The sequence below is a fragment of the Geospiza fortis genome, unplaced genomic scaffold, assembly GCF_000277835.1.
Source record: "Geospiza fortis unplaced genomic scaffold, GeoFor_1.0 scaffold179, whole genome shotgun sequence".
NCBI classification, from domain to species: domain Eukaryota; kingdom Metazoa; phylum Chordata; class Aves; order Passeriformes; family Thraupidae; genus Geospiza; species Geospiza fortis.
Window position 1 is genome coordinate 370,143 of NW_005054533.1, and position 22,614 is coordinate 392,756.

General features: G+C 44.9%; 1 protein-coding gene across 1 annotated transcript in view; it reads left to right on the plus strand.

Annotated features, from left to right (window-relative positions):
• The window catches only part of AGAP1 (ArfGAP with GTPase domain, ankyrin repeat and PH domain 1), a gene marked incomplete at its 3' end in the record, with an annotated part of 314,049 nt that overhangs the window by 180,810 nt on the left and 110,625 nt on the right, over nucleotides 1-22,614 (plus strand). Inside the window, exons 11-12 of the mRNA XM_031063812.1 lie at nucleotides 9,907-10,011; nucleotides 21,565-21,733. Coding sequence (XP_030919672.1) covers nucleotides 9,907-10,011; nucleotides 21,565-21,733 — 274 coding nt within the window. The remainder of the gene's footprint in view (nucleotides 1-9,906; nucleotides 10,012-21,564; nucleotides 21,734-22,614) is intronic.

The window sequence follows — 22,614 nt, forward strand, 5'->3', positions numbered from 1 at the left end:
TGACTGGCACTGGCAATGTCTTGTGTTTTATTAACTGTAATTTCTATAACAATTACTGTGGTAAAAATGGGTGAGTTCTGCTTCTCACAGCAGTCACTTTGCCTTTTTGCTGTAACAATTTAAGGACATGGTGTGAAAAACCTGTACTTGAAAGTTGCTTTTAGGTTGTACCCTTAAATCCTAGGAAATGGCCTTGGATAGGTTTTCCCTGGGTTCAGGGAGGTGTTGGAGATGAGGAGATGCCTTGGTGTAGAAGAATCACCAAATCACAGAATATTCTGAGCTGGAAGGGATCCATGAGGATCGTTCAGCCCAAATCCTGACCCAGCAAAGATACCCCAACCAGCTGAGGTGGTGTGGGGGTGGTTTTTGAGCCAAATTCTACACCCTGTCAAAGGTCTTCTCCCAGTGTGACTCAAATCATGGTCCTTGGCCAAGACCAGAAGGTTTTTGAGTGAATTAGCTGCACATTTTTATGTATTCCCAGCTGAAGCCAAAATGATTTTGTTTTCAGATGATAAAGTACAGACTGATTCACAAGAAGAAAGCGGACAGTTGTGTATGTTGTGAAAAGGGTTGTTTAAAAAGCTGTGTCTCTGCTGCACCCGTAGGTAAATCATCATTTTTCTAAGCTCTTTAGCTCCATGACTGCTCACACGCTCAGCAAGCAGCAGAGAGATGTGGTTGTAGCTCTCTTCATGCAGCTGTCCTGTGTGTCTTGGCACGTTCTGCATTTCTTAAGGTATTTCCCTCACGTCGAAGATGGAATTTACATTTTTTTGCAGCTTTTTCTGAAAATGTGAAACATGATTTTATGAACTCCAGGAAACAGGATCCAGTTGGGAAAGCATTTTTCCTCACTGGGTTCCTGATTTGTTTCTTGCTATCATGATGAGAGGACGGTGCCCAGCATACATTGAGTGCATCTCTGAAGGACCGTCACCACCTTCATTCCTCTGGGTGAGCTTAACATCTCAGGAACACCACCAGGAATCCCTATTTAATCTATTTTCCTTTTTTTCTCTTGGTCTTGGGAGAAACTGGAGGAAAGGGAACAGGGTGTATGGATGGAAGAGTGCTGGAGCATCCTGATGGGCCCTGCTCACCCACCCTGGTCTGGTGCAAGGTGTCACTGCCCATGGCAGGCACAAGATGAGGTTCAAGGTCCCTTCCAACCCAAACCATTCTGGGATTCTGTGATCTCTGCAGTGTTGAACCAGTTCAGTGTGTCCTGGCAGACCCTTCTGTAGTGGGGTCATTGATGCTGATGGTCCTTGACCACAAGATGAGGTGTAAAAGTAGAAAAATGGAGCAAAAGTAGAAAAATGGAGCAATCAGGAAATATTGTTAATTAGAATTATGGAGAAGGTGGCCTTCTACTGCAGATTTTTTTTAAAAGGATATTTATTCTCCTACCCCTACAAAAGTTTGAGGAACAGAGGTATAACTGTTCAGCAAAATTTATTTTTCAAGGAGGACACTCTTTTTGATTAAAAAAATTAAAAATAAATTTCAAAATCCCATTATGGAGCAGTTTCTGAGGTTGGTTGTCGAAGGCCTTTTTGGTCCCAAAATTTCCTGACATGAAGTGTGAATCCTTTCTGTACAATAACATGGAACACAGTTTAAGGAAAAAAAGGAACGCGCACACTTTTCTTTTTTTTTTTCCCTGCCAGCATTCTTGGGTTTGTTATTCAGCCGATGCTGTATTAAATTGGATTTTGTGTCCATCATTATTAAAATGTGAAGTGTGTCGGTCACAAAGCATACATTTCAGGGCAGTTAGCTGAATAATTCTTTTCTTTATTATCCCAAATTACTGCTGAGCTCTGGAGAGGTGAGCAGTTTAGCCAATTATTGCCATTTGAGCTGGATTTGTGGGTGATTAGCTCCTGGTCGAATTCAGTCCTGGCAAGGGCTTTGAAGCCTTTCCTTGTGTGATTTTCACAGCGGTGAGGTAGGAATAGACGAGGCTAATGACAGGAAGGTCGCCTGGGTGAGGTGACCTGTGGGGGGGGGGGCCCGGGTTTAGCAAAGAGGGCATCCACAATAACAAGTGTGTCACTAACCCCGCCGTGCATAATCGGAGTTTTATAGGATTGTTGGAGATGCTGACAGCTCAATTAAAGTGTAACCCTTTGTACCATACAGCCCTGGCAGAACGACAGAAATATTACCAACAAAAAAGGGAGGGGACCACAAGGGAACTGGTTAAAGATCCTGGGTTCTTTTTCTTTTTGCCCCCCCCCTTTTCCATCGGAGCCTGCACAGAACTGGGCTGCAGAAAGCATCCATTTGTGAAATAATAGGTTGGCCAGGGGAGGGGTATGGTGCCAAACATGGCTACAAAAAAAAAAAAAAGCTGCTCTTAAGTGGTCTTCCTGATGTTTCTATGGAAACACTATAGTGTCAGGAGAGAAAGTTAAAATTGGGTTTTAAGCTTTTCATGGCTTTTCTCCCTTTTCCGCTCCCCCAGCCAAATCCCTACTTTATATAAAACATGATAAAGAGAATTTTGGGGAGTGCTCCTGTGAGGAAAAGCAGATCCTCTGCCTACGAGTGGTCATGCCTGCGCGAGGAGTCCTCATTTTCCACCACCCACCCAAGGCTGTTTGTTTCTTGAGAGAAGTCAGTGTTTTGGGGCTCCCTTTCCATGCCTGCCCTTCAGCCATTCCTGGACATTCCCACTCTCGGAGCCTTTCCCACAGTTGTGTTTGCTCTCTTCCCAATGCTGCTTTTCCTTTGCCCAAGGTGATGATTTGCATCGAAGTGCATTTCACTGGTGTCAGGGAAAGCACAGCTGCCAGTGCCAAGGGGTTAATAAAACAACTACTGGAGATTATTAAGAGCTGGGATTCTTTTTTTTTCCTATTTTTTTAGCAGTCCAGAGTAAGCAGAATAAGTCTTGGAAGGTAACAGAGGCAGAAACTACTGCAAAGCAGGAAAATAATGTGATTTTCTCATGTGCTGTGTCCTGTTCAGAGAGGTAAACTGGGGTTAGAGTGAAAGATGTGTGTAGTATTCACATTCTCTGATAAAATCCCTTCACCCAGGATTGTTCTCCTGGGAAGCTGAGAAGCCTCAGAGAAAATGAAAACAATTCTTCTCTCATTTGCTTCTCCTGTGTTGTGCTCATGTGAAATGTGTCTGGAGGTTGTTTACCCACAGGTGATTGTTCCATTGGATTCTGCTGGGAGTTGTTTTGGCTCTTTGGCCAATCAGGCCCAAGCTGTGTGGGGACTCTGGAAAGAGTCAGGAGTTTTCAATTATTACCTTTTTAGCCTTCAGTAAGTGTCCTTTCTGTATTCTTCAGTATAGTTTAGCATAGTATTCTTTAATATAATATAGTATTACAAAGTAATAAATTAGCCTTGTGAGAACATGGAGTCAGATGCATCATTCCTGCCTTCATCAGGACATTCCCAGCAAAAGCAATGGATGTGCCAGTCCCTTAAATACCTGATTGCATTTTGTAACACACTTGGATGATCAGCTCCACAGGAAGGACGTGTGGTGGCTGTAGCTGTAGAGTTTGCAATGTGCTCTTGACTTTAGTCCCATTTTAGAAATAGTTATAAAGCAGGGCTAAGTAAAGAGTGCCCCTGTCCCAACGCTGCCAACTGAGGGAGAACTCAAGAAGAGTTGGAGGAACTTGTGCATCACCTGTGTTGGCAAGATCCAGAGGCTGAAATATGGGAGCAGCCAGGTTGGATGGAGCTTGGAGAAGCCTGGGATCATGGAGAGTATCCCTGCCCATGACAGGGAATGGGATGAGATGGTCCTTCAGCTCCCTTCCAACCATTCTGGGATTAAAAATAAAGATGCAGTAGCAGTGAGATGCAGCTAAGTTTGTTCTTCCCATTGAGTTTGTCCTTAGCTGCTGTTCCTTGCAGGAATTTGGGGGCTGTCCTTTGATGGCAGTCTTCCTTGGTGCTGTGATGAACTGTAAGAGTTGCTTAATCAGCATTGGGGTTTTTTTCAGTACATCTTTCTAATTTTCTTTCGTAGCTTGTGTGCAGAGAGCTTGGGAAATAATGAGTTGCAGGTTGATTGTCCTTCAAGTTTAAGCAAAGCCATTATCTTCTGCTCCCCAAGTCAGGTGATAGATCCTCTCTGTTCTTTGTCTTCAAATGGAAATCGTGGCTGATGAGCCCCAGCATTAGGTAACCATTCATGGAGTAATTACCTGCTGTGCAGTCACTGCCTGGTGTTTAGGGAATGTTAGAAGAGAATTGGGTGCAATGTTCTGATTTCATTTTCTCCTAAAGGCGCAGAACATAAATTTGAATAGTTTCTGCAGTGTGGGAGCATCTTTGTAGCAAAACTCTGCTGAGGCTGCTGTGCCAGTTTTTAAGGGAGGTGGGAGGGGTTTTCCTTGTGCACAACTGTACTAAGAACATACAAGGTTTTGGAGGTTTTTTTTGCAATGTTATTGTTAGATACTGAAGCTGGAGAATGTTTGAGCTCTCCTGTTTTCAGAACTCTTCAGAGCCACTCCAGGCTCTTGTAACCTTTTTTTTGTGGTTCAGTTGGTCCTCAGTTGTGCTCTGCTACTGTAACAGGTCGTAGAATCCCAAAATAATTTGGGGTGGAAAGGACTTCAAAGCTCACCCCATCCCACCCCTGCCATGGGCAGGGACACCTTCCACTGTCCCAGGTTGCTCCCAGCCCTGTCCAGCCTGGCCTTGGGCACTGCCAGGGATTCAGGAGCAGCCACAGCTGCTCTGGGCACCCTGTGCCAGGGCCTGCCCACCCTCACAGGGAACAATTCCTTCCCAATATCCCATTTATCCCAATTTCCCTCTGGCAGTGTGAATCCATTCCTTTTGTCCTGTCTCTCCAGGCCCTTATCCAAAGTCCCTCTCCCTCTTTTTTATAAGCCCCCTTTAAGTATCAGAAGGGAGAGAGAAGTTGCTACGGGTTTCCAAGTATAAAAACATAAACAAGCTTCATGTCTCATTGACCAAAAGACCAAGCAGCATTCCCTTAAATTCTTGGGGAGAAAAAGATTTAAGTTTGGGAAACTGAGAAAAAAAGTTATATTTTTATGGAAGGATTCCCCATACATTGGGAACCTTCAACAGTTTATTCCCTAGAGGATTTTAGGTTTAAAGAGAGAACAACCTGGTCTAGTGGAAGGTTGTCCATGATAGGGGATAGAATGAAATTAAATTTAAGGTCTCTTCCAGTCCAAACCATTCTGGAATTCTCTGACTCTCTGTGGATCAATGATTCAGTCATTACCAAAAGCTTCCTTTGGCATGCAGGTGAAACAGTTTGAGCTGCTGAAGAATGGACTTTACCACCAGAAACCTGTTACAACTAAATCTTCAGGAGGCAAAAAATATCACTGAAAAATGAATCCCTTGTTTATTATCAGGTGGCCCCAGTGCTGTTGGACAGACTGTGCAGAGCTGGCTGGTCACTGAATCCTGGGGGTTTCACCAGCATTTGTTCTCCGTGTTCATAGATTCACAGGAGTGGGTGTTTTATTGACCAGAATTTGTATGTAACAATTAGTTTGTGATCCTGACCAAGTGGCTGCCTTCAGAGTTATTTGAAGGAGGAAGTTTTTCATGGCTGAGAGTTTCTCTTTTCTGAGCAGGATGCACAGGAGCTGTAGAAAATTCCTAGCAGTGCTAGCTGCTAATCATTTGCTGTGGGAGCTACACACCTGAGTGGGAAATTAGGAATTTATGTTGTTAATGATGAAGTGTGAGATTATCTGTTTCATTCTGTCAGAACAGCATCAGGGAAACAATATGGGGTCAGCTAAAAATTAGGGAGGGGACGAAACAAAAGGCTGGCAGGAGTTTGCACCTCAGCCATGGCAGTGGGGTAAATTTCTGAAAGGAAAGAGAAACCAAAGTGGAATCATGGAATGGTTTGGGTTGGATGGGATCCTGAAGCTCATCTAGTTCCAACCCCTGCCTTGTAGGTACCATATTTCCTTTTCCAGAAGGTCCAATCTTGGCTCTGCTGACTTCAAAGACCATTTTTAAGGCTTCTTACCTGCCAGCATCTTCAATGCACCATTAAGCAACTTCAAGGGATCACTTTTTGAAATGCTGATAATTTGCTATTTAAAACCTAAAATATTTCTGTAGAACAAATTGATTATTGTTTCACCACCGAGTCATTATTTAAGCAGGCAAGGTTTGGAGCTCACAGGGGGCACCCAGAGCAGCCAGATTTTGCTGGTTGCTGTGTATTCAGGTGAGCTGGGTGTTCTACAAGCCCTGGTCTCTTCACCAGTGCTGGATATGTTGTTTTCTTTCCACCTTGGCTCCAATCAATCCGGGGCTGGCGGCTTTTCATTAGCTGCTCCTGCTCCCACGGTAATGTTGGGATTGCAGAGCCTGCTGGCAGTCTGTAACTTCCCCAGGTGCCCTGGAGCTCAGCAGCCTAAGCTGATTGACTCAGTTAGGGCCCCAGTCCCTAACAGCAAATGCAATCAATAAATCTTTGTTGGTAAATAATTGCTATCGAACAGAGTTTTAATATAAATTTATGAGTGGTGTTTTATCACAGCTTGAGGCTACAGCAAGCCACTGAGTGATGGATTTCAGATCACACTTGCATTCATTACATTAACTTTGTAAGTTATTTAAAGCTTGTACACTTAACATTGCTTTTGGCTTGCAATGACCTCCTGGGAGTAGATGTAGCACACACATTACTAATGGAGAGCCGGCTCCATTCACTCCCTGGATCCTCCAGCAAAACCCAGGGACTGAGCTCCATGCACTCCACTTGGAGCCTTTTTCCTCCAGCTCCTTCAAACCACAAGCTGGAGGACTCACCATTCCTCTCTTCAACACAGAGTTGCAGTTTTGGAGGGAAGGTGGTAAAAAAAAAAATTAAAAAGCTATTGGAGGTGTGAAGTTCTTCTCGGTTTGTGTGGAAATCAGAGGTGTTAAATTCTTAGTGTTGGGTCTGGAGGCTCTGGAGCTGCACCCAACTGTCCATGGAGGGCTGTGAGAAATTAAAAATTTCATAGAAATTAAGGAAAATGGCATCATCCAATTAATAATTATTTGAGGCAGGGATTATTTAGACCAAAAAATTTGGTATTTGGAGTAGATGATTTACTTAGGCTCTTACTGCCTAGCTTGGGGACTCAATAGGATTTTTCCAGGGTGCTGTGTATATGTAGGGACCTGTTTGGCAGTGACTGGGGATGTGCCCAAGCTGCCTCTGAATTGCCTTGGAGGTACCAGGGGTCAGCAGGACCCCCAGCACAGGATCTGATGTGACTCAAATGTAGCCACAATGTGACTGAAGCAAGGAGGGAGCTTTTTTTTTTCTTTTAAATAACATTTCCTGTCATGTGGGCCAATTTTTCTAAAGTGTAGCTAACATTAAAGTGCATTTATAACTGATCTAAACTCTGATTCTAAGACTATTTCTCCAGACCATTCTATAAAATTACCACAAAGTGGTGGCCTTGGGGATAAAAACTGTGGTTTATATGGGCTGCTTTGCTTTATAGCACTTTAAGTTAGCTCCTTGTATTCACAGCAGTTTGCTCTCCAGGTACTTCAAGATACTTTTAATTATCACATAATGTGAAAATGATTCTGTTTGCCAAAGGAATGCCTGAAGAAAATGGATTGGGAAGTCTGGTTTGTTAGCTAAGCACAAATAGGTCCATCATCCCTGTTCAGTTCTGAGCTGGGCGGGTTGGTTTTTGTTTGGGTTTTTTTTACATCAAAGCACAGATTTCTGCTTTAAAAACATGGTAAAACTTCATTTTGAATAATTTTCTTCATTTAGATCCAAAACTAGAATGTCATGCTTCATACTTAGATAGCAGCAAAACTTTAAGTAGTAAAAATCATGATGGTCATAGATTTTTTTACTTTTTATTGAGATTATAATTGACACAAATTGAAAATTATATAAGTAATGACATGTTTTCTCTGTAGCAAAGGGGCAGTTAAAAGGTTATGAAATATGTACATTTTACTGCCTTCAAAACTTGAAAAAAGAAGGCAAAGGGAAAAAAAAGTTCTCCATTGTGATCCTTACTGCTTTTTCCCCATTAGAAGGTCTGAAGAACAAACCAGTGAAGAGAAGCAGTAATTTTTGATCCCCACGGCACAGCACTAACTAGAATTGGGTCCCCCTAAACACCAGTGCTGTGCTGCAGGTGAGGTATGAAAGATGGGAAAGGTGAAGAGACAGATCACCTCCTATAGACAAACAGGAGAGTCAAAGGCAGAAATAAGCTTTCATTTTTTAATAGAAGAAAACAACGTCTCCAAGCACCGGCAGGCAGTAATTGGGATGAGCAGGAGCTTTTGTGAGGAGGCGTTTCAGAAGCCCCGTTCTCCTTGAAAAAGTTTGAGTTCTAGCAAGGAGCAGAACAAAAAAAAAAAAAAAAGATACAGACATGTAACCCACAGGCAGGCAGAAAGTTGGGAGTTTGGATCACTGTGCTCTGCAGTGTCCAGCAGAGCTTTTCTTCATGGTCCTACCATGGGGTGTGTTCTCCTCTGAAGTTCTGCTCCAGCTGTGTGGTCAGGAGCAGGGCTTCTGCTTGAGTGGAGCTGACCTGTGTCCCCTCCTGGCTTTGGGATAGGGTCTGCAGAGGGATCATTTAATAAAGCTGCAAGTTTAATGGGAAAACAAACAGTGGAACTCGTTTTCAAGGCTTAAACCACTGTTAACAACTCCATGGGAGTTGGAAGCGCCGTGCTTGGTAGGGCATCTTTCTGTGTTCTGTTTTCCCTTTGTTTTAATTGCCTTGTACAATGAGAAAGAAAAACTTGTTTTATAGGGATTAGGGAGCTGAAGTTTGTGTTGGGTGGATTCCTGGTTGGGATTTATTGAAATGGATATGTGTCTGCTTTGCTCAGAGCTTGATCTGTGACACCAGTCTCTGTGTCCCTGTGGTGGTGACTGAGCATGGGATCTCCACTGGACATTCCAGTGGGGCTTTGCACAACCACAACACTGTCTGGATCCGTTAGGAACTGCCTTCTGGCTTGGGTTTGGAAATTAAAATCTCCTAAGGAAGTGCATTTTTCATTTACTACCTGGAGTGTTCTACAGCACGTAGTATTTTACTTTTCAAAGTCAGTTGTGCTTTTGCAGCTGAGAACAGGTCAATGTACAGTAGCAGTTCCTGTCTGTTTGTCTGCTGGAGGAATCCAATGATGACTTTTAATCTTTGCTGTTGAGGAGAAGTTGTGACTGCCCCATCCCTGGAAGTGTGCCAGGACAGGTTGGACAGGGCTTGGAGCCACCTGGTCGAGTGGAAGGTGTCCCTGCCCATGCTGGGGGTTGGAACTGGATTTTAGTGTCCCTACCAACCCAAAACCATTCTGGGATTCTGTGATTGCCGTCATTCATCCTTGATTGAATATTGTGGAAAGGTGATCACTTTGCCCACCTCCTTTCTTCTCCAGTCACACCTCCAACATTAAATTATCCAGGATTTACTTGAAACACTTTGTATTTACTCTGGTTTTGTTTTGTTACTCTTTCCTGGGATTGGGGTTTCTTCTGCTGGAATGAAGGGTTTCCATGGTGGTGTCACCTTTGTGCAGAGGGAATGAGAACGCAGATGTGTGCTCTTCTGTGGGCAAGGGATCCCCAGGAGATGCTGGAGGGAGAGGCCACACAGCAGAATCCTCCCTTAACCTGGGCTCATCATTTATTTTAGAGGGTAAGGAAATGCAGAGCATGGTGTCTTCATCAGCTAGGAATCCATGTGGGTCACACTAAAATGTGCTTGTGCATTGTGGGAGAGGCAGGAAAAAAAGAGTGTCACGTGCAGGAGAAAGCCTGTCTGAAAATGCTCCTCTGGAAAGGCAATTACTCTTCTCTCTGTCTGTATCTTAGGCAGTTGTGTGTGATTTGTGCTGTCATTTCACCTTTTCCCTCTCTCTGCCCCACCAGGGGATGCTGCTGAAGCGGAGTGGCAAGTCCCTGAACAAGGAGTGGAAGAAGAAGTACGTGACACTGTGTGACAACGGCGTGCTGACCTACCACCCCAGCCTGCATGTGAGTACTGCCTGCCCTGGGAGCCCCAGCCCTGGCAGCAGGGTCAGCCAGGCCTCTGGTGGCACCTCTGTGCTCAGGGAGCTTCCTCCTCTCTCCTCATTCCCATCCCTCTCAAGGAATCACCACCTGAAGTCTGAGTGTGCTCCAGTTCCTCTGACTCCACTGGGGCTTCCCTGCATCCCAAGGAGCTGCTGGAACTGTTTAAAGCCTTTATTTCCTGCTTTATTTTCTGTTTTATTTTCTTTTATGGGCTTGTTGTTGATCCCAGGGTTAAAAAAACAAGTGTTTCACAAGAAAAAGTTTCCTAGGGGTAGTAAAGAGTGAGGAGAGGTCTTTGTCAGTGTGCAGGGCTTGTGGTTTATTCAGGAGTAATTCTGAGCAGTTTTTTGGACATGGCATAGCCATTAAAAACTGTTCCGTACAACTTTTCCATGTTGAGGCATCTATCCCTGTCCCAAGGATGCTGTCTGTCCCTCAGAGTGTGTGGCACAACTCCTAGTATGGATTTGGGGGTGGAAGGAGCACAGGGATCCCATTCAGGACTAGCCCACCCCAGAAATCATGGTGTGACCCTCACCTAGGTAAAATGTATATGATACATGTATATAAATAGAGATGGATGGATGGATGGATGGATGGATGGATGGATGGATGGATGGATGGATATGGATGGATAGATAGATAGATAGATAGATAGATAGATAGATAGATAGATAGATAGATAGATAGATAGATAGATAGATAGATAGAGGTGTGAGATATATGAATATTAGTTAGATATATAAAAATAGCTACCTACATATATAAATATATAAAAATAAATACAAATATATATTTATATATAAATATATACACATATGTATGGTTTTATATAATAGTTGATCTTGTATTTTATCATCATCCCACATGCAAATCAAAGGGTTGCCACTTGTAATGTTTTTAGGGCCAGTTGTTTCTAAACCTATTGGTGGCATCTTGGACTCCAGGGCACTTTTGCATTAAGTAGAGTGAAAATCAAGGTTTTGTGATGCATTTTCTATAAATTCTGGGGTTTACAGACCTGCACCTGGAACTGGCAGGAAACTTCTGTTTTAGCTGGGTGGTGTCTGAGGAGCATGGAACCCTAGAATCATTAAGGTTGGAAAGCACTCTAAGGTCATCCAGCCCAGCACTAAACCACGTCCCCAAGTGCCACATCCATGTCTGGCCACACTGATGCTGTGCTTGCCCCTGTCTATGGAATATTAGCACTTTTTCCCTGCCTTGACACAAGATTTTATGGTCTCAGGTCCTGCCATAATGATGCTTTGCTCTGGTTTCTGATGTGATGTCCATGTCTCTTACACGTTGTGTGGTAAATCAGATGACAAGTAGCTTCCAGGCATTGCTGCTTCCCATCAGAAACCTTGTCCCTCAGCCCTGGTGTTCTGGAGCAGGGTTTTCACTGCTCCTTTGTGTGATGGAGTTCATGTCTTTCTGCCCAATTTTACTGCCTCTAAATGTGACTAATTCTGCTGTGAAGTAGCCCTGAAACACCCAAATTTGTGTGTTGGCATCGCTCTCAGAAGGAAAGCACGGATTCTGCTCTCCCCATGGAGATGCCACCTGAGTGTGCCTTAGATTGTGCTGGTCCTCAAGCAAGGATGAGGCTGTTGTGTGTGTCCTGGCCCCTTCCTGGCTGCTGGAAAAGGGTCTATTGTTCCTGGCAGGGCTGTGCACGTGTGAGTTTTCCATTGCTCTGGCAGACAATAGAGAAACTTCTCCTCTGCAGGCTCCCCCGGAGCCGTGGCGTCGCCCCCAGAGTGAGAATCCACTGAGGTTACACGTAATTACTTTGAGATTAGAGGTAAATCCATCGGAGATTAGAGGGAAGCCATTTAAAGAAGAAGTAATTACCAGCCTGTAATTGTTTCCCTCTGTCCTCCACCATGCCCCCCCACCCCAAGAAAAAGGTGCTGGGCTCAGTGTTGCCTTTTCCTCCTTGTGTGGATCAGAGGGGTTTGTGAGGGAACCACAGATATTTTCAGTCACACTCCCAGTACACTTTGTACTGAACTTTGTTGGCAGGAATGTCACAATTTCTTCTTGGGAATTGCCAGGTGAGAGGGTCTTCCTCCAAACAGAGCTCTGATACTGTGTTTCTGGTTTGGTTTTGCTGGTTTTTGTTTGTCAGTAATTTTTTTGTTCCTTTTTTTTTCACAAGAAAGCAACGAATTTTTAATGCTGTGCTTGCATTGCTGTCTGGGATAATTTCTGACATTGTTTTGAAAAATCAGGGCCTTGTTCCTACCAAGTTTCCCATTAAGCAGCAGTGAAGAAAAGAGCTTTCGTTAGCTGTCTAAAGTCAGTTTCCTAAACTTGTGCAAAGCCTAGCTCTAATCAGATTTGGGTTGCTTCAAATGTGCAGATCATTTCAGTTCATCAAAATGTTGCCCTTTTAATTCTGGAGCGAATTTTTAATTGCAGTGAAATGTGGGCTGGCCTCTAGTGGTGGCAAAAAAGGGAAATATAGGGGATCATTTGGTCTGTCCAGCCTGTGGTTTGAGTCAGAGCCTAACACCTGGTGTTTGAAGGGCCAATTACAATATTTAGTAGTTCATAGTGAGCACTGTGTTAAATATTGCTGGAGGTTTGGCCACAGGTGGATCAGTTGTCTCTGCCAGATGCGTTCGGTAGCAGCTCAGGCATGAAGCAGTGATTTAAACGCAGAAAATAGGTACTGCAGAATCCAGCCCTGGCATCCTCCTTGAAAGCATTGCCTGCACAATGAAAGGTTTTGGGCTGGGGAGGGAAAAAAATCAAATGAGGCCCTTTCTTGCAGAGGAGGTGTCCCTGGGAGGGTCAGGCCTGTTTGGCAGGGCAGTGTGCTGAAACGAGCGCGGCATTGTGCCAGCCGCACGAGTGACTCCTGGTGCCACCAGGTTGATGTTTGACACAATAGCAAAATCCCTCTCGTTTCTTTTTAAGAAAGTGGGGGGAGAGGGAAACGGGGGAAGAAAAATATGTGTACATAAGCACCCTACTGTTTCCTGACTTGGTCGTGTCAGGTTTTTTCAAGAGCCTCAAACCTTCCCATCCCTTGGGATGCCGAGGAGCTGCGCCGATAGAAAATGGTTGGGGATAATGAGAGAGAACTTTGACCCTCAGGCTTCAAAGTTCACCAGAGCTCCCTATTCATCTTGGGCTTCTGGAGCAGAGCTGTGGAGTGGATCACTAAAATTCTGGCTGGCAAATTCCGTGTCAGCCTCCCCAAAGGGCCCCGGGGGAATTTGCCGAGGCATCTCCTGGCTTTTTAATGGCGGGATGCTCCCGGAATGCATTCACCAGGATACCTGCTGGGCAGCACTGCTTTATCTGAGCCTTCTCCTGATGAATAGCTGATGATGGCTCACCACTGGCTGCCTGCCACAGGGCTGCCAGCGTGCCACAGGTCAGCACGTGACCCAGCTTTAGCTTTAGTGGATGTCCCTTCCCTGCTCTTGTATCTTCGCCATCGCCGTGCCTTGGTTATGAAAAGAAGGAAAAAGGGAAAAAAGGCTGAAAACAGCTATTTTTTGGTAAGGGCAGTTTTCCCCCTTTATGTTTAATTTGGTCTAGATTTGATTTCAGTGCTGGGGCACCTTATGGGGGATGAAGAGCTTCTTAAATACGTGGGAAGGAAGGTGTGATGCCCACCTAGAACACAGCAGGTACGCAAACCCCAAGTGCACAGCAGGGTTGGTGTTTGCTGGCTGCAGCCTTTAACCTTCACCTTCACTGGTCTAGTGTGATGACCTGGGGATTGTAAATGTGATTGAGGGGGGGAAATCTGGCTTTATCTCCATGAGGGAGGTATGGATTCATTTGGTTTGCTCACTTCATTTGACAGTAGCCACAGCTCCAAATTCTCCCTTAAATACAATGCTGGCTGGCCGAGCAGCCCATGTGAGCATTAGCAGTGTTGTTCTATCCTCAAATATATTGGATTTTTTTTTTAAAGGCAACATTTCAGCCTGATAAGGAATCAGATCCAACACTAGGCTAAACTTGGCACAAGAGCTTCAGCAATACATTATATGGACACATTCTCTGGGAAGACCCTACAAACACTGTAAAATTCCTTAAGGCTTGAGGTGTTGTTTGAGCTTTCTCTGCTTGGCCATTTCCTCCAGAAGAAGCAGATGGTGAGAAGCAGGAGGATTTAGAGGATGTCCTCTGTGTTGGTATCTGGAAGTGTTGTAGCTCCATGCACTTTTCTGTGGTCCCAGCATTACTCTCAGAGCTGCAGTTGAAATTTTTGCTACCAGCTCTTGTGATTTTCCTGAACTATTTGGAAACAAAAAGCCTGCTTGCAAATGCAGGATCCCATCTGCCCTCATCCTTGAGAGCAGTGTGGTGTCCTGTGTGGCCAGTCAGCCCCTGGTGCTGCTCCAGCAAAGGAACCATGCTCCCTTTCCCATTAGGAATATCCCCCACAGCCATCGTTGCAGCTCAGCCTTATTTCCAGGTTGTTGCCTCAGGCAGTTCAATAGCTCTGAAGTGTGTTGTTTGTGTTGCTTTAATAAAAATATTCATGCTCGTATTTTTCTAAAATACCATCATGTATGTCCATTTTCCCCCCCCTGTTTTTGCTCTGAAGGAATGTAAAGCTGGATATTGGCTGGCTCTGAAGGGCCTTTTAAGTGGCATTTCCTATCAACAACTAATCCTCAAATCAGCCTTTGGTAAAGAGAGACTTGGAGTCACAAAAGGACCCTTGAAGGGCTCAAGGTCAGGCTGGAGAGGGTTTGGAGCAACCTGGGATAGTGGAAGGTCTCTGTCCATGGCAGGGGGTGGAACAGGGTGGGCTTTAAGGTCTATTCCAAACCATTCTGGGATTCTGTGTTACTTTTCACATGTGATGTGGCTCTCCCTCCTGAGAGAGCAGTGATCAAAACAAATCCTGTAGCTTGAGTATTGATGAAGATAAATCTGAAGCTTTATTTTAGTTACTATTGCATCCACTAGCATGCCTAAAACATTGGTTAGGATAGAACAAAATTAATGATAGGAACAGTTAAATATGAGTATAGTAATTGCCGATTTTTATAAAGTGCTGTAGCTGTACAGATCATTCAGTCACTTTTGAGCTTCTTGGAAAACTTCTTTATTGTCTTAATCTGAAAGATGTAATGGAGTGAAGATAAATTAGGGAGAAATATATACAACTGAAGATCACAGAAGCACAGAATATCCTGAGTGGGAAGTGACCCACAAGGATCTGTCCAGGCCTCTGTGCCCTCGAGGGAGTCACACTCAGTAGTGTGGCAAACACAATTGTGCTATGGCAGAGCTGCACAGGCTGGAGCAAACACACATTTCAGTGTGGAGTCTGCCTGCTCCTTCTTCAGAAAGCCAAGGGAAATTCTGAGGATCAGAATGAGTTGCAATTTGAAAGGCAAAAGCCAAGCTAATAATTAATCGGGGGGGTTTATAAAATTAGAGCTTCCTGTCCAGCCGAGCTAACTGCTGTGGGTATAAATGCTTCATAAATTACTCAGGATGGTAAAACTCTGGTTTGTCTTTTACAGCAGCTCTCGTTACAAAGGCTGAATGAGAAGTGAAGTGCAAGGGGAAGAGTTTTCTTAAAATTTTATGCAAATAAGGGATCCATTTACAGAAGGACCAACATTTTGCTGTTGTTGTGTTCCAAGTCTTGCCCTGACTTCCGCCCCTGCTCCTGCAACACTGATGGAGCTGATTAACACCACACTATAGATACAGCCAGTGCTTTTTATTATTGAAATTTAATGTTCTTGATTCCCAACGTGAAGCAAACAGATTCATGATGCTCTTCCTTTTGTCAGGACAGAGCGCTTTGGGGCGATCAGCGTTTTCCAGAACGCATTCCCATTCCTCTGTTCTCCTCAGAAAATAACATTTCATGGCTCTCCTTAAGATTAACTGTGTATTATGAAGCTGAATGACATTATGGCCGTGTTTATATGCGAGAGGGGGGGACGGCTAATTCCCCAGGACCATTTGATGAATTTATTCCACTGTGGCTCATATCCTGATGCTCCATCCACAGCTCAGGCCCTTCCTGGGAAAAGCAGTGAGGCTCAGGACTTGGGGAGACTTGTGGGTTTTTTTTTTTTTGTTGCTGTTCCTTCTTAGGTGTGCCTGTGGCCCCACACGGAAACCAATCAAGGAGCGATTTATGTTCATTAAGGGCTTGTCAAAACTGAAAAATTTTCTAATCAACGGCGATGTGGCGGCGGCCCCTCCATGGCTGGGAGTGTCGCCTCGGCGGCAGCGGCTCCGTGCCTGTTACAACTCTAGGCTAGGAATCTGCTGATGATTACATTAGGCTAAGCTGCGAAGTAAATGAACCATGGCTTATTTAGGTGCAACTAGCTCCAGTGTAGTCCTGCCCCGCAGGGCACTTTATAGCGTTTTATGGCTTTAAAATTAGTGTAGCTTCCCATTTGCTGCAGGGTGCTGCATGTTATGCCTTTGAACTCAATAAGCAAAGGGAAGGGGGCCTTTTGTTGTTGTTCTCCTTCTCCCCCCCCCCCCCCCCCCCCCTTCCTTTTCTTCTGTTTGCAGTTTAGCAATTTTGTTTTGCATCTTTTCCAGACGGCGTTTTGCAATAAAAATGTCTGACTGCCACGGAGAGGCACAAAAGTCAGGGCTCCATCCAATTTCCCGGGCTGCTCTTGGTTTGGGGGGAAGAGGATTTGGTTGTTGCTGAGGGTGAACAATAGGTTTTGTGCCTCCAATAGGTCAGCTCACAAAATTGGAATTGTCTTTCAAAAAATACGCTGCACACAGTCTTTAAAATGTCATCCAGAGGTGCAACCATAAACTTCCTTTTCCATAATAATTTTTATTACGCCTCAGATCAGGAAACACTATTTCAACCTCAGTAAGTGGAGCCTTAGGAGTGTTACATCTGATTGAACAGTGGGGGAAAACTGGCACAAAATGAAGGTGTTTTCTACAGAATCACACAACAGTTTGGGTTGGAAGGGACCTTGAAGCTCATCTCATTCCACCTCCCTGCCATGTTTTCCACTATCCCAGGTTGTTCACAGCCCCATCCAACCTGGCCTTGGACACTACCAGGGATAGGTTAGAAGCTTATCATCTCTCAGTAGAAACCAGGCACAGATCTGGAGAGGATTCTTAGCCTGGACCTGTTCCTAGTGGTAGAAAAACAGGCTTTTGAGAGATTGGAATTGCTGAAAAGGACAAAAAAAGTGTGATATTCATACCTGTATACCATTATAGCCTTGGAAAGTCACTGCTCTTGGAGAGTCTCTCATTTCATATGTGGTGCTTTGGAAAGGGGTGGCAGTAGGACAGATGGAAAAAACACGGGGAGACCTCGAGGAAGGAGCAGATATTATTTTACATTTTAGTATGGTGACACATGGCTTATCCTGAGTTGAGTGATTTCAGTGTGAGCTTGGAAACCCCTTTGCCCACTATAAAACTATAACCCCAGTGAAGGGCTTTCTCCCTCTCCACCACTCTTGTATTATTTGAAAACTCTCAAACGCCATAACGTTTTTTATATCCATATAAATGTTATATCCATAATGTTTTTGATAATCTGAGCCGTGTCTTTAGCTTAAGGATGGCTCTAGAGCACAAGAGGGAATAGCTTTAATCTGAAGGATTCAGATTGGATATTGGGAAGGAATTCCTCCCTGTGAGGGTGGGGAGGCCCTTGCCCAGGGAAGCTGTGGTTGCCCTATCCCTGGAAGGGCTCCTGGCCAGCTTGGACATAGGCATCAAGCTGGAGCCACACATAGCCTGTGTTCAGCTTGTGGCCCTTGGTGGAGTGTCTCAGAAATCATTGTGATGTGCAGATATAAATTCAACAACTGCTGGCATTCAAAATCCAGAGAGGCCCCCCCAAAAACGGGGATGTCACTTTTTGGGTAGGCCTGTTTAGAAAACATGATCATACTCATTTGCTCAATTTGCATGTCTGAAAGGCTCCTGCTCAGTTAATTGGTTAAATTAATTTCTGCTGTTGTAAACAGAGAGCTGCTGTATTAAGAACAGGACTAAAGTAATTTTACTTTACATTATTCTGTGTCATGGCGCATCGTTCCTTTCTTACTCAAGGCAATTCATTTTGTGGGGCTGTCAAGTAATATCTGGCGTCATCTTCAGTCAATGCAGCTTTTTTTTTATTTCCCCCTGATATTTTAACAGTTTATTTAGTCCTGTAGATAATGGTCAATGGCCTTGAGTAGTCAAATTAACACCTCGGTGGCACCATAGCGGAGCGGTAACCCGGGGAGGAGAAGGGATGAGAATCGACGCGGGGAGCGCGTTTTGGGGGATTTATGGATTGATGGATGCCGAGGCAGCTTCGCCCTGCTCTGACTAAGATGGAGCTGCCAGTTAGTGCTGACTGCAGGCCATGGCCTGCCTGGTGTCTCAGCAGCTCTGAGCCGGGATGGAGACCTTGGGTAGCCAGCCCTTGGATCCCGGGATGAGCAGAACGTTCCGCCAGCCACCGGAACCGCAGACGGCGCCCATTGGATTCAGTGGAATGGCGCCCATTGGATTCAATCCTGTGATTCCCGCATTCAATCCTGTGATTCCTGCATTCAATCCTGTAGGGATCTCTTTGGGACATGGCTGGTGTCCCCCCTGCCCTGGGAGGAGGAGGGGGAGCCGTGTTAAGCCTTGCTGCCGCTGCCAGCGAGCTGCGAGCCCCGGGTCCCCGCTGCCACAACTCTCAATTGCTAGCAGGTTTCTCTCACTGCACCTCATTTGCATCTGGGACATCAATTAGCATGTTTGTTGAGGCTAATTGAATGAAACTCAATCATAGCTCTTAATTGCTTGACTATGTGAAAAGAAATCACATTAATGCAGCTAATTAAGTGTATGGCAATAGATGCAACATAATTAGGAGCGAAATGTAAAAAACAAGCGGCGGCGGAGGTGCGAGCGCAGGGCGTGGGGGATTGGGGCGCCCGCATCTCCTCTGTCCACGTGTTTGGGGAGGGGTCCCTCTGCTTTGCTGCTGGCTTTAATTTTTATTTTTTTATTATTTTTTTCCCCCTGCCTTGCCGAATGATGAACGCGGACAAGTTGAGAAGAAAAATGCAAATGGATTCGCAATTACTACTTTTTCAAGCTGTTGAGGGGCAGAAGATGGCACGTCTGGGGTGGCCCACTGTTGAGTGGGCTCTAGGGACTTGTTAAGTGCTGTTTAAAAGTACTTGGCTTTGAATTACCCTCATGCCTTGTTAAAGGGTTTTTTTTCCCCTTTTTTCTCGGATCAGCATTTTCTACAACTAACATCTTGGGGAGTTATCCCTGTACCATTTGCATATCAAAATCCAGCTTGCTGTCTTCTCTTTAACACAGCATATTCCAGATGACAGCAAGACCCTCATCTGTTCTAATCTGATCAAACCCTCCATTGCTCTTCTGAAGCCCCGGCATCATTTTGTAGTTTGAACTTTCATTCCCCGAGCGAGCTGAGGATCTGAGGGGGCTGGGAACACTCTCCTTGCCCTCCCCTCCTCAGGGAGACCCGCAGATTATCACCCTGCACCCTGCCCACGATGAAAGGGCCTTTATTATTTACATTTGATATATCCCCATAAATATTTAAGCTGACATTAATACCTACCCAGCATCTGTTGTGGTTCGGGCGCTTCGCTCCGACGGCGGCAACTCGTTGGTTTTGTGTTTGCCAACACTCCCCGGCTTCCTCAAGTGGTTTTGTGGCTCACCTCAGCCTGCTCTGCACCCAGCTAAAAGGCCTTTAACAACACCCTGCCACATCTCAAGTTGGGAAATCACACCCAGCCTTCATCTGAACTGGATCCAAAACCCCCTTCTCCAGTTTAAGTTGGTTGTAGGTTAAATAAAAATGTTGGAAAAGGGCACGTGCTGAGGTTTAGTCACTCCCTGATTAAATCTCACTTTACGGCCCACAAGCAATGAATGCTCAATTATCTTCTGCTTATTGTATTTTAATTTGTGAAGAATTGACACCCGAACAAGAAAGTTCCTCCGAGTTCATGATTTATGGATGAAAGGTGTTTGTTTTCCAACACCTAGTAAAGGAATTTTCCTGAGTGGATTGCTTTTGTTTTTCTCTTGGCAGCAGAGCTCTGTGTCCTCTCCCCACTAATTGTTCAGACCCCACCTTTTCCTGTTAATAATTCTCAGCTTGGGAAAAATAAGCTGCTGTGATGGCTTAGTTTTAGGGTTTTATCACTGATTTCTGTTAACTGTGAAGAAATTATTGCTGGTCCAGGTTTTTGATGATTTTTGAGCAGAATAAATAATTTGTGGTGTAAAAGCTGCTGAAGGTGAAAGAGTCTTGATGAGATAGCAGTCAGCTCCCTGGATTGTGGCAGCAGTGATAGAGATTTTGGGTCAATTCAGGAAATCTCTTGTGAAGTGGGAGCCCAGATCTTCTCCCAGCCACCTCAAATCGCTGTTTTTCCTCTCGGGGTCTTGAATGCCAGAGTCCTGGAGTGGTTTGGGTTGGAAGGGAACCTCAGAGTTAATCCCGTTCCATCCCCTGCCATGGGCAGGGACACCTTCCACTATCCCAGGTTACTCCAAGCCCCATGCAACCTGGCCTTGGAGACTCCCAGGGATCCAGGGGCAGCCCCAGCTCCTCTGGGCAGCCCAGATATCTTTTTGTGCAGTGCTCTTGCCCCTTTTCACCCCTGATTTTCCTCTCCTGTGCTGCCCCTCTTGCATGTCCTCTTTAAGAAAAGAGTGTCTCTTTTGTTGCTTTCCATGTCCTCATAGTTGTTCCAGTTTCAATTATTTTTTTCTGGAATGTGACTGACCACAGCCCTGAGTAGCAGGAGATGAGAACTCTGGTGTCTTGTGTGCTGGCCTTAACATTCACCACCTCTCCTGGAAATAGCTGTGCTGGTGTATCCCAGAATCAATTTTCCCTCTGCTAAAAACACCCCTGTCCATTTGCTTTTCTGTTTATTTCCCCTTTGTGGGCTTTCCAAGCAAGAATTAGCAAAATCCTTTTCCACTTCTGGCTCCCAGTGTTTCCTCTAATCAGATGTAATTTGCATGATTTTCCCCCTTTGATGATTTTTTGTGTAGGTGCAGGATTGGTCATATTGTAAGGAAGCGGTGTTGGAATTGCTGAAACCTTCCCTGCTGGAAGGTTTGGTGCCTGCTGACCCATTCCAGCTAAATTTGAGGGAGAAAGAGATGAGGGCATAAAACACTGGCAAAGAGGACACAATAAATGTGCTCAGGAGGGGCACTCAGCCTGGTCTTCTCCTCATCTTTGGGACCTTTAGCTGGTGAATTCCCACACGTGGCTGTGTTGTGGATCACCTCTTACCCAGGTGGAAGTTAGAGGATCTGTGAGAAAGCTCCAGACTTCTGGAATTAATTGTGTGAAGTGTGGAAGGGATTATCAGGAACATGGAAGGAAGGGGAAAACCATATGGTGGGTGCTGGCAGAGGGTGTAGAGCCATAGCCTTGTGAAACCAGGTTTGTTAATTGTGTTAATTCTCCAGAACTCCCTGTCTGATGTTGTGGTTTGGGTTTTTCCCCTCTCTCTGCAGGATTACATGCAGAACGTTCATGGCAAAGAGATCGACTTGCTGAGAACCACTGTGAAGGTCCCTGGCAAGAGGCCACCCCGAGCCACCTCAGCCTGTGCCCCCATCTCCAGCCCCAAAACCAATGGCCTCTCCAAAGACATGAGCAGTTTACACATCTCGCCAAATTCAGGTAAGGGAACACCTGGCTAGGGGGGGAGAAAATGGGAGAAGATCTGCATTTCCAGTGTCTGAACAGCTGGGATAGGGATGGGTATCTCTCCATAATTGGAGGGGTTCCAGGCCAGGCTGGTGGTGCCCAGAGCAACCTGGTGTTGTGGAAGATCTCCCTGCCCGTGGTAGGGGGTGGAATTAGTTGAACTGTAGGATCCCTTCCAACCCAAACCATTCTGGGATTTACAAACCCGTTGATGTGGAAGTTTTTAAGCTCTGACTGCTGATCTGTCTCCCACAAGAGATTCTGAGTTTCTGAGTAGCCTTCAGTGTCTGTTTTTGTGTGTTTGTTACCCTGTACTTGCCAAAGCCCTACATAATTTCACAGTCATTAACATATGGGAGGAATCTATATCTCTTACCTAATTCTTAGGAAAAGCAAATGCTGTATGATCTGAAAGGGCTTTTTATGGCTTCCTGGTGAGATCCACAGCCCTTCTTTCCACTTTTGGAAAGTTCAGTATTATGCATTCTTCTTAACAGCAAGATTCTTCTGTGGAAAGCTTTTTAATTTATTGATGGAAGTGGTTTATAGCTCCTTCTGAGCTCTAAACAAAGATGTTTATTGTTTGCTGAAGTACTTGTCCATACAGCTAAGTGGATTTTAAAAAATTGCATTAAGGGAAAACATGTGAGACAATTTATCTTGTAAAATGCACAGCTTGTACAAAACTCATAATGGGCTAGTGGAAGTTCTGTCAGCATGTTTGGGATGACATCCATAAAGTGCCAAGTGCCTTTTGCATTTATGGGTGATGTAGACACCTCCTGCATGTGCCAGCAAAACCATCCCCACACTCCTGTCCCTGTGCAAAACCCACTGGGATGAGCTGCCCTGGC